This window comes from Odocoileus virginianus, chromosome 21 (assembly GCF_023699985.2).
Source record: "Odocoileus virginianus isolate 20LAN1187 ecotype Illinois chromosome 21, Ovbor_1.2, whole genome shotgun sequence".
Classification (NCBI taxonomy): domain Eukaryota; kingdom Metazoa; phylum Chordata; class Mammalia; order Artiodactyla; family Cervidae; genus Odocoileus; species Odocoileus virginianus.
The window spans coordinates 39,169,388-39,182,197 of NC_069694.1; the positions used below are offsets into that span (position 1 = coordinate 39,169,388).

Sequence of the window (12,810 nt, forward strand, 5' to 3'; positions counted from 1 at the left end):
TGTTTTCAGCATTTGACAATTATGAATAATGCTACTCTTAACACTCATTAACTCACCATACCTTGTTTTGATTACTATAGCTTTAGAGTAAATTTTGAAATTGGGGGTGGTTGAGTCTTCCAACACTGTTCTTTTTCAAAAGTGTTTTGGCTATTCTAGGTCACTTTCACTTCCATATATATTTTGAAAGTGAAGGTGAAAGTTGCTCAGTTGTGTTCGACTCTTTGCGACCCCATGGACTATACAGTTCACAGAATTCTCTAGGCCAGAATACTGGAATGGGTAGCCTTTCCCTTCTCCAGGGGATCTTCCCAACCCAGGGATCAAACTCAGGTCTCCCACAATGCGGCTGATTCCTTACCAGCTGAGCCACAAGGGAAGCCCAAGAATACTGAAGTGGGTAGCCTATCCCTTCTCCAGTGGATCTTCCCAACCCAGATCCCAACTGGGATCTCCTGTATTGCAGGCAGATTCTTTCATCAACTAAGTTATTAGGGAAGCCCATATATATTTTAGGATTGGCTTATCTATTTCTAGAAAAAAAAACTTTCTGGTATTCTAATAGGAATTGCACTGACTATTTTATCAGTTACTGATCAACTTGAGAAGAATTGTCATCTTAAAACATCAAGTCTTCCAATCTATGAACAAGTAGTGTCTATTTAATGTTCTTTGCAATTTTACATATTTGTATTTTAATGATGAATTTATGCTGATGCCTTCAGTTTCAATCTGATAGTGCAATGTTTAACTTTCCTTCCCCCATTCTGTATTTGTATCTCGCCTTTTCACCTTGAGAATACATACATCTGTTTTTTCACTTGTATCAAGTATTTAGAGCTAATATATTCATTTCAATAAAACAAATTCATCAAGTGAAGTTCAAGGTTTCTTTTCAGTGTTTTTCTTTTCTCTCCCTCTCTTTATCCATTCTTCTGGGGAGGGTGTGCAGTTAAGACTATGCTGTTTAAAGAACTTGGATTCTTTTTGCATTTTTTTGTGTGCTTTATTAACAATTCACATATGGTTAGGTAAAGTGTCTTCTGTTTGCATTTAATTATTTTCTATTTCTGTCTTTGTTGATGGTTATATACTTAGAAACAAATACATTTGTTTTGAAAATTGATGGTAGATTATTATGGTATAAAACAAGTAAATATTCAAAACACATATCATAAGCTTTTAAAATTTTTTAAACATACAGCAGCAACTAAAATCACATGTTACACACCCCCACCACAATTTTTTCTTTCTTTTGAACCCTGGAAATGGCTTTGTGTGGCTAAAGTCAGAATCAAAATGACGCCACTTTTGCATCTCATTAGCACTTTCACACTGGCGGTAATGTTTTAAAATCTGATGTCTTTGCTCAAGTACTAATGAAAATTTTTCTATTTTGATGCTTAGTGGGCTTGTCTAAATCACTAAAACTAACAAGTGGTCTCTTCACATAATGCTAAAATAAATGAATTATTTAAATCATGTGTGCATCACATTAAAAACACACAAGTTGCCCTCCCCTCTCTGCCCTGCTGTGTCTGGCCTGCTAGCTCATATGTGCCATGTCTTCCAGATGTGCTCTGATGCCAGGCTCCACAGTGTGAATATTCAGAGATCGTGATCAGAAGGGGTTCAGCTCTGCTCTGGGTTTTGGGGGTCCCTTAGTCCTTTTGCTCCTCTTGCCCGGAAACCGATCCCATCATGTGTCCATTTTAGAGTCCTAGAACCCACTAGAGCCCCTCCAGATGATGTGCTAGGTATCACTGACTAGCCTTACTCAGTTCAGCTGTGCTCACGTGACTATCTGATCTACAACAAAAATACCTAAGGAGGTAGCAGCATGGAATAAAGACAAGAACACAGGGCAAATAATCAGATATGCCAAGTTGTTAATTCTGGTACCCACTAGCCCTACTGATGGAAACAATCTCTCTTGATGATTCACTTTCAGTTACCTCATTAGATCACTAATTATAAAAGGATATACTTTAGGAACAGCCAAATGAAAGATGCGCAGGGCAAGGTATGGGAAAGGACGTGATGCTCCCATGTCCTCTCCTGTGAAAAAATGGTCGCATGTTCACCAGCTCGGAAATTTTTCCAGTTAGATATTTAATTTCTCAGAGAAGTGTTTTCTAGTCTAGTGTACAAATCTTGGATTTCTATTATTACATTTACTTTTAAATATTTTATTCTTTCTGATGCTACTATGAATGGAATTATTTCCTGTGGTATAGAATATAGTATGAATGGTATAGAATATTCTTTATTAGTCCTCATAGATTTATTGTGAAATTTTCAGGCTTTCTATATAGATAGTGATGTAGTCTGCTGAGAAAAACACTTTTATTTTGTCCTTTCCAATCTGGATGAATGTTCCTATCTCTATCTATTTATAATCTTATTGTAGTATAAAGAACCTCTGGTTATAATTTTGAATAGTATTGATGAGAGTAGACATCGGTGTTGTGTTTCAGATTTTAAGAGGAAAATATTTAGTCTTTCATTATTAAGTAAGACATTTACTATATATTTTTTATAGAGATCCTTGATCAGTTTGAGGAAGTTTTACTTATTTCTAGTTAATTGAGAGTTTTAATTGAGTCAGTATCTTATTTTGTCAAATATTTTTTCTGCACTTGTTGATTCTACTAAGATGGTATATTACATCACTTGATTTTCATATCTTAAACCAACTTTGCATTCCTAAGTAAATCCTATTTGTTCATGTTTTTATCTCTTTTCATATGCTTCTGATTTTTTCTAATATTGTATTAAGGATATTTGTGTCTGTGTTCATGAAGGATATTGGTCTATAGTTTTATTTGCATTTTCTTTTCATTCTTTTCTATCTTTGATGTTATGGCAATACTGGCCTCAGAAAATTATTTGTGCAAAGTTTCCTCTATGTCACAAAAGAGTTTGAGAAAAATTAGTATTACTTCTGAGAATATTTTTATAGAATTCACAATTTTTGCCATTCTGCTTGGAGCTTTCTTCATTTAAATTTTAATACAGAATCTTAATTTGTTTTAGGTCTTTTCAGTCTTCCTAACTTCTTGAGTCAGTTTTAACAATTTGTTCCTTTCTAATTTTTTTTCCTATTTCATCAAAGTTGTCTAATGCTTTGGCCAACCTTACCTATTTGTGTTAGGTGATATCATAGATTATCACCCAGGCTTCAACTGATCCTCCTTAGCATCCATTTATTTGTAGCTATGGAGGGGTAGAGTGTCACTATACAAAGCAAAGTTGCCAAATTGTTGTCTTATTTGTAGAGATTAGGAGAGAACACAGGCTTTCCTGGTGGCTCAGTGGTAAGGAACCTACCCGCCAGTGCAATAGATGTGGGTTTGACCCCTGGATCAGGAAGATTCCCTGAAGAAGGAAATGGCAAGCCACTCCAGTATTTTTGCCTGGGAAATCCCATGGAGAGAGGAGCCTGATTGGCCACAGTCCACGGGGTCACAAAAGAGCTGGTCACAATTTAGCAACTAAGCAACAACAACAAGGGAAGAATATAAGTGAGACACGGCTCTTTGGTAAGTGTGGGCTGGAAAATTTCTGAATTTAGTTCTATCCAATATACTAGTTTAACATTTCAGCACAGATTCTTATACTTACTCTTGGAGTCGGAACTTTGTGATGTGGAAACAGCATTTGAAAGTGATTGACTTATCACTGTTGCTTTTGTAGTACTCAACTTGGTCTCTGTGATGTTTTCGGTTCTAGCTCCTAATTATGAAAAAAGAATGAGTAGCCATCAGGGGTGTAATCAATCACTAGATTGTATCATTAATATTAATATAAGCATCGAGTTACAACTTGAAGATTAGCTACTTAAAGTCTTCTGATCAAGGTGTAGAAATTCAGTGTTTTGATGTCTACCTTTTGGTGAGTCACTTAATTACATTTTTTAAAGTGGAGGGAGATTAGACTCTCCTATTTGTCTGATATAGGTTATTTCATTTGATCACAATGGTAATCCTATGAATTAAGTAGTAACTATGATCATAAATTTATGTATGACTCAGAAAAGTTATAGAATTTTCCCACGGTCATATAATGGGAGCAAGCCAAATTTTTCCCAATGTGAAACTGGTTCTCAGCTACCGTAGAAAGGGGATGGTAAGGCAGTAGTAGTAGTTGAAAATGGTACCATGGCTCTCATGCTGTCTAGGAGATAATTTTCAGGTAGGTGGGGTAGCTAGGAGGAAAGAGATGACAGGAAGTGAATAGAATAAACTTTTAATTATATTTAGTTCATTGTAGGGAGTGGGGAAGGAAATTTAACAACAAAAAAACAAAGAAAAATAAGCTGAGTTTTCGAAAAGAGCATTGGGATATTTTAAATCATCTATATTTGCATGAATATTATAAAACAAAATGATCAATGACCTCCAGGTTTTTCAAAGTCTGGCATAGGACTAGTGTTAGTGTTAGCTAGATATGGTGTTTGGAGATGAGGGGAAAACAGTTTAATAGATTTCCATCACAAAGAGGTCTGGAAGCCTGAATTGTGGGTACCTTCCAGAAGCACCAATCAGGTTTCATTCTGTGGCATTAAGCATCTATGAAGGTGAAAGTGAAAGTGAAGTCGCTCAGTCATGTCCGACTCTTTGCAACCCCATGGACTGTAGCGCCACAGGCTCCTCGGTCCATGGGATTTTCCAGGCATGAATAGTGTACTGCAAATTCTTACTCCACTTGAGAGATTCATGCTGGAGAAGTTGATAGTTTGTAGAAAGACCTCACAGATGATGGGTAACTGTGTCTTCTGGCAAAAAAAGCCTTTAGGAATTGATATGTCAAAGTGAAAAAATTTGAACTTAGGCTAAGGATTAATGCTGCATATGAGAAAGAATGAATGAAAATAGGCACAAACTTCAGAGGAATCTTGAAGTATTAAATTGAGAGGGAAATATTTGAGGAAGTAAAGAATGTCTTATTCTTATAGCAGGAAAGCAGAAATTGATCTTTGCCATAGCATGGAAGTGGAAAGGTATAGAAACTCAATGCTTGAGAATGGAGGAACATGGGGATAAAGATTTTGCTTTTCACTGAACTACAAAAAAAGATGCTTGGAAAACATCAGAACAGGAGTTCTTCATAAATCTTCAGAGAATTCTTCTCCTGAGCTAAAATTGGAAACCATGAAAAAGCTATCCTGATGGCCTAAAGAATTCTCTAGTATGAAGCAGATTCAATAGTCTTGGTGATGGGGGAAAAAGAATATGTAGCTAAGAAAGATGAGAGGAGCTACTAGTTTATATAAATACAAAGAGAAGAGCAGAAAATGGACTAGCTGGGCTCCAATGCCAAAAATTTTACTTACGAGAATTGCCACTGTATCTACTACTGTGGGCAAGAATCCCTTTGAAGAAATGGAGTAACCCTCATAGTCAACAAAAGAGTCTGAAATTCAGTACTTGAGTGCAATCTCAAAAACAACAGCATGAAGTCAGTTCATTTCCAAGGCAAACCATTCAACATCACAATAATCAAAGTCTATTCACCAACAACTAACACCAAAGAAGCTGAAGTTGAATGGTTCTATGAAGACCTACAAGACTGTCTAGAACTATCACCAGCAAAAGATGCCCTTTTCATCATAAGGGATTGGAATGCAAAAGTAGGAAGTCAAGACATAACCTGGAGTAACAGGCAAGTTAGGCCTTGGAGTACAAAATGAAGCAGAGCAAATCCTCATAGAGTTTTGCCAAGAGAATGCACTGGTCACAGCAAACACCCTCTTCCAACAACACAAGAGATGACTCTACACATGGACATCACCAGAAGGTCAACACCAAAATCAGACTGATTATATTCTTTGCAGCCACAGATGAAGAAGCTCTATACAGTCAGCAAAAAAAAAGACCGGGAGCTAACTGTGGCTCAGACCATGAACTTCTTATTGCAAAATTCAGACTTAAATTGAAGAAAGTAGGGTAAACCACTAGGCCATTCAGGTTTGGCCTAATCAAATCCCTTACAATTATACAATGAAGGTGACAAATCGATTCAAGCGATTAGATGTGGTAAATAGAGTGCCTGAAGAACTGTGGACAGAGGTTCATAACATTGTACAGGAGATAGTGACCATAACCATCTCCAAGAAAAAGAAATGTAAGAAAGCAAAGTGATTGTCTGAGGAGGCCTTACAAATAGCTGAGGAAAGAAGATAGTGAAAGGCAAAGGAGAAAGGGAAAGATATACCCAACCGAATGTAGATTTCCAGGGAAAAGCAAGGAGAGATAAGGCCTTCATAAGTGAATAATGCAAAGAAATAGAGGAAAATGATAGAATGGGAAAGACTAGAGATCTCTTCAAGAAAATTAGAGATACCAAAGGAATATTTCATGCAAAGATGGGCATAATAAAGGACAGAAATGGTAGGGACCTAACAGAAGCAGAAGATATTAAGAAGAGGTGGCAAGAATACAGAAGAACCATACAAAAAAGGTCTTAATGACCCAGATAAGCACAATGGTGTGATCACTCACCTAGAGCCAGATATCCTGGAGTCCAAAGTCAGGTGGGCCTTAGGAAGCATCACTAAGAAGCTAGTGGAGGTGATGGAATTCTAGCTGAGCTATTTCAAATCCTAAAAGATGATTCTATTAAAGTGCTGCACTCAATACGTCAGCAAATTTGGAAAACTCAGCAGTGGCCATAAGACTAGGAGAGGTCAGTTTTCATTCCAATCCCAAAGAAGGGAAATTCCAAAGAATGTCCAAACTACTATACAATTGAACTCATTTCTCATGCTAGCAAATTCATGCTCAAGCTAGGCTTCAGCAGTACGAGAACCAAAAATTTCCAAATGTACAAGTTGGGTTTAGAAAAGGGAGAGGAACCATAGCTCAAATTGCCAACATTTGTTGGATCATGGAGATGGAGGAAGCAAGGGAATTCCAGAAAAACAGCTACTTCTACCTCATTGACTACGAGAAAGTCTTTTGACTTTGTCTGTCACAACAAACTGGAAAATTCTTAAAGAGATGGGAATAACAGACCACCATACACATCTCCTGAGAAAACTGTATGAAGTCAAGAAGCAACAGTTAGAACCAGACATAGAACCACAGACTGGTTCCAAATTGGGAAAGGAATACATCAGGTTGCATATTGTCACCCTGCTTATTTAACTTATATGCAGAGTACATCATTAGAAATGCCAGACTGGATGAATCACAAGCTGGAGTCAAGATTGCTGGGAGAAATATCAATAACCTCAGATATGCATATAATATAACTCTAATGACAGAAAGCAAGGAGAAACTAAAGGATCCCTTGATGAGGGTGAAGGAGAAGAATGAAAAAACTGGCTTAAAACTCAGCATTCAAAAAGGAAGAACATGGCCTCTGGTCCCACCACTTCATGGCAAATAGAAGGGGGAAAAGTGGAAGCAGTAGCAGATTTCATTATCTTGGGTTCCAAAATCACTGTAGATGGTGACTGCAGTCATGAAAATTTTAAAATGCTTGCTTCTTGGAAGGAAAACTATAACAACCTAGACAGAGTATTAAAAAGCAGAGACATCACTGTGATGACAAAGATCCATATAGTGAAAGCTATGGTTTTCCCAGTAGTCATGTATGAATGTGAAAGTTGGACCATAAAGAAGACCAAGAGCCAAAAAATTGATGTTTTGAATTGTGGTGCTGGAGAAGATTCTTGAGAGTCCCTTGGACAGCGCGACCAAAGCAATTAATCCTAAAGAAAATCATCCTTGAATATTCATTGGAGAACTGTTGCTGAAGCTTAAGCTCCAAATTTTGGCCACCTGATGTGAAGAGCCGTTTCATTGGAAAAGATCTTGATGTTGGGAAAGGTTGAGGGGGAGAAGTGAAGGGGACAACAGAAGATGAGATGGTTAGATGGCATTATTGACTCAATGGACATGAGTTTGAGCAAACTCAGGGAGAGAGTGGAGGACAGAGGAGCTGGCGTGCTGCATTCCATGGGGTTACAAAGAGTCAGAGATGACTTAGCAACTGAACAACAACAACGACAATATGTGGAATGCATGGAAGACAAAATATAGGAAATTTTTATGCAATAATTAACTATAGATAAAGAAAATCTAATGTAACAGATACTTGAGAAAGTCTTATCAGTACTAGAAGGTAAGCGTAGAGAAGAGACTTTGACTCCAACCAGAGTCTTATGTTAGACTAGAACTAAGCAGAATGAGTGTGAGGAATATGGGCTGTTTTATAATCTGTGTTGGTATTATCAATGTGAGATTCATTCTGTATATTTTGGGAGATTAAATCTGGGGGAGTAAACAATAAATGTGAACATTAATTTTATTAGGAATTTAAGGTGTGTTTATAGCAGACTGACTTGAGAGAGAGGATTTATGGAGTTAACTTGTGCAGGGAAGGGGATTAAGCAGCTTTATTCCTTTGAAATTACATAATTTGTCTTACAGTATCCAATGCACATAACAAAATCTTTTGTGTGGTCACACTGTCTTCAGAAATAGAATATGGGATCAGTGAATTTTTGACAGTTAACATTTATTGAAACATATGCTATAGAATACTGGTACTCTGGTATGCTTTGTTTATGTTAAAAAATACTTCTATAGTCAAACTATTAGGAGCTGCATAGATTTTTTTAAAAACATCAAATGGATTACCAAGAATTTTTATAAATGTTATTATACACTGTAAAGCCCTAAGATGGTAGCATTTTCTAAAATAATTACCCAAGCCACTCCATTTTCATGGATCATTTTATGGACTAATGCCCCATAGAAACTCTGTACCTGTAACAATGAGGGTAGTCTGGGATAAACTAATTGATCATGATTCATTTAAGTGATTTCTGAGGTAACATTGAGGAGCCCATAAACAGGTGCTGAGGAGCCTAAACGTGTATACCAGTGGTCTTAGGGAGATATGCCAAAGCAGTGACAAAGGCTGGAAAAGAAGCTTCTTGAGGTTTTGCTCAGTCTCTTCAGAACGCCTCCCTTGGAGTGGAAAGGAATATCTCAGAATGAAAATAAGTGAAAATGCTAAGTCCAAGGGGAAAAATGATGTGGAGTATTGTCCAGATATCTGAACAATTCAGAGGACGTAAGATGGCATGTCCTCCAATGCCCATGCCAAAGGAAGAGGAACTCAGATAATGAAACGAGACTCTGATAGATCCCCAAAGATTCCAGAGAAGCACAGGATAGTGGCGAGGAAGCAATGTATAAAGCTTCCAGGGGAATACAGGAAGAGGAGAACGTCTCTTTTTATGTAAATATTATATTCCCTTTTTCTTGTCCATATTATTTAGAGGCTGGACTAAGGTAGGCATTTAGGGTCTATTCGAATGGTGTGCTTAACACGTCTCTTGCCAAACCATCAAGTACCACCTAGAGTAACCCTAGAAAAGTAGGCTGAGCAGATGGCTGAGAGCTCCCTGTTGCCTAGGACTGGCCTAATGGGGTGTTTAGGCGTCTCCAGATCTATCTATTCTCTAACCCAGTTTACCAAGGTAAGTGCTTATAGGAACTTGAGACTGATCCTGGGTTAGGAATAAACTTATATCTGTACTTAGAGTGGCTTTTTGCATTCTATGCTTTCCTGGTGTCTCAGATGGCAAAGAATCTGCCTGTAATGTGGGAGATCTGGGTTCGATCCCTGGGTTGGGAAGATCCCCTGGAGGAGGGCGTGGCAACCCTCTCCAGTATTCTTTCCTGGAGAATTCCATGGACAGAGGAGCCTGACGGGCTACAGTCCGTGGGGTCGCAAAGAGTCAGACACAACTGAGCGACTAAGCACATACAGCACACCACCCAAGTCAAGAGGGCTGAGATATTTGGTGACCTTGGAGCAATGTCGTAATTTTCTAATCTCTTCATTCTTTCTTAGAGACTTCGCTGACAAATAGATGTTGACTATTTTCTTAAACTCTATTTTAACAGTGTTTCTTAGAACCATAGCAAATACTAGTAGGAGTTTCTTCTTTATTTTTTCTTATCTATTGATATTATTTACTCATAAAGTATTACATATGAAAAATCAGCAATCATGTTTATGAGGACATTAAAAGTTTCTCAACACTTGAGCTGTCCCTTTGAAAGAGTCTAATTCATGAATACCAATGAGGTCATTCCCAGGTCAGGTGATGGGTGAAAAAGAGTTGCTTTGCTTTCCAGTTGCAGAACACATTCATTTTTTATTTTACTATAAATAGAACTTAAGTAAACAAAATGATGACTACCTCAGTAAATTTTAACTGTACCACTAAAGCCTGAAGGGCTCTGTAGGGAAGCCTTGCCGGCTGTCTTTGATGGTAAGAGAGAGAAATGGCCAGCAGTCCACTCTGCACTTACCACCACTACACAGCTTCAAACTCAGCGGCTCAACTTCTATTTGCTTGATATATTCACATTTTGGACTTTCTCAAAAGATTTTATGAGGAAATGTTTCTGCTAATTACAAACAATTTTAGACAACTATTGCCTTAATAATGAGGGTCTTAAAATCAGACCTTGTCTGTCCACACTGAGAGTCAGATGAACAAGATCAGAGTAGGCAGAAATAATAAGACCTTTCATTATTATGAAATGGATATGCTACTACTATTTCTACACAATGCCCAGGAATATCACCTTTTACTTGGACTTATTTACCCTTTTAGAAACACAATTCTAATAAGTTTCTTGTGTGTATTTATGTATGTGTATACATGTTATCCACTTAAAGAAGCAACCTAAAATAACCATTCATAGCAGGCTAGCAATCTCACCCAAAGGGAAAAGAATCCTATAAGCAGGGAAAGAATCAGAACATGTACTAAAAACAGAAAAGAAAAAGTTATAAAATTATGTGACTATTTAGTGTTGTTAGAAAAGTAAGCTATATAAGCAGTTAATACCTGAAAGGCTCATTATTTAATATCCAAGTGTAGTTGTAATCAAATAATAATATTCATCAGATAATATTTGACTATGAATTAGTTCAATGGAGAAAAAAAATTGAAATTAAAAGACTAACTTTCAAATTCCAAATTGTTATTATGAATTTGCACTTTTGTTTTAAGTCATTTAACCTCTCTGAAACTCATTCTGTTTAAATAATAATTTAAAATAATCTTTAAAAATGATAATACAACCTAAGGTGTGAACAAGATGATGGATTATAATCTTTAAAAATGATAATACAACCTAAGGTGTGAACAAGATGATGGATTAGGAAGATCCTGAGCTCACCTCTGTCTACAGGCATAGTGAAATTACAACTATTTACAGAGAAACCATCTCTGAATGACTAGCAGAAAAGATTTTCCACAACTAAAGATATTAAGTGGAGATAAGCAATTTACATTATAAGGAACTCAAGGTAATGATAATGAAGATGGTCAATGAACTTGGGAGAAGAATGACAAGCTCAATGAACTCAGGAGTGAATCACAGTGAGAAGTTTAATAAAGAGCTGGAAAATATAGTGAAGAATCAAACAGAGCTGATACTTCTCTAAACAAGGTATATAAATGATCCATGAGCATCTAAGATACTCAACATTATCAGTCCTTAGGAAAATGTGAATCAAGACCACAGTGAGGTAGCATTTCACTCTCACTAGAACAGGTATGACAAAAAAGAGACACAACAGTATTGGCTAGAAAATGAAGAACTGATACCCTTATTCATTCCTGGGGGAATTAATATAATGCAGCTGCTCTGGAAATCAGTTCTTCAGAGTTAGACATAGTGTTACCACGTGACTCCACAATTACACATCAAGCTGTTCATTGTTGACCTGAAACAAATGGACTGCCAGATATTTCTCCAGCGAAGATGCATTTATTTGGGATCTGAAAAGAACTGCAATTCAGAGTCTGCAACCATGGTGAGCCATGTGCAAGTTACCACACAGCGAGGAAACAAGTTTTATAGAGGGGAAGAAGAAGCGAGAATGGCTATAGTAAACAAAAGTGTACGGCTTTTCATTGAGTAATTGCCAGGAAAGAAGAGGGTCTTTCTTCCTGTTGGGCTCTGCTATTGACCTAGAAGAGGGCCCTTTTCTGGCCCATCAACTCTATTTAAAATATTCAAGTTTTGTTTATTAAATTTGGACAATACCTGAGAAATGAAAACACATGATCACACCAGAACATGTACATAAATGTTCTTAGCATCATTATTTACAATAGGTTAAAAGTAGAAATAATCCAAATGTCCATCAACTAATAAATAAAGAAAATGTGATCTGTTTACACAATGAAATCTAGTCAATCATAAAAAAGTATGAACTACAGATACATGTTATAGCATGGATGAATCTAAGAACATTATAGTAAGTGAAAGAAGCCAGACACAAAAGATCATATGTTATATGATTCCATTTATATGAAACTTCTAGAATAGGTAAATCTGTAAAAGTAGTAAGTAGGGTAATGGTTGCCAGGGACTAAAGGAAGGGTGGAATGGGGAGTGATTGTGATAGATTTAGAGTTTTTTTAGGGATGATGAAAATGTTCCAGGTGATTACGCAAGCTTGTAAATATACTAAAATGTACTGAATGGAATACTGAATATTATGGTATGTGAATTATAAAAGAAAATTGGTGTGGCAAAACAAATGGCCATTACTCACCATCACCTTTAGCTTTTGGAGTTACTGGAGACGGTGTTGATAGGTGAGGCATTTGTGTGGCTTCCTCGCTGGAGGTTCCTAATTTGATAAGATAGATAATGTTATTATTTGTTACAATTTCATCTTGCTGGTCAAGCAGTAAATAAAAGTAAGCCTAATTTGAAGGTGAAAATCTTTCTATAGATACTGGGCAAACTTTTGTATAGT

The 12,810-nt window shown here is 36.8% G+C and overlaps 1 protein-coding gene across 6 annotated transcripts in view; it reads right to left on the reverse strand.

Annotated features, from left to right (window-relative positions):
• EMCN (endomucin) overlaps positions 1 to 12,810 on the reverse strand; it is a 126,548-nt gene that overhangs the window by 51,294 nt on the left and 62,444 nt on the right. For 5 of the 6 annotated variants that reach the window (XM_070452184.1, XM_020884229.2, XM_070452185.1 and 2 more), the window contains one exon: positions 3,625 to 3,735. In XM_070452184.1, the coding sequence (XP_070308285.1) occupies positions 3,625 to 3,735 (111 nt within the window). Of the gene's footprint in view, positions 1 to 3,624; positions 3,736 to 12,603; positions 12,682 to 12,810 lie in introns of all 6 variants that reach the window. The other variant, XM_070452182.1, reaches the window with a different exon arrangement.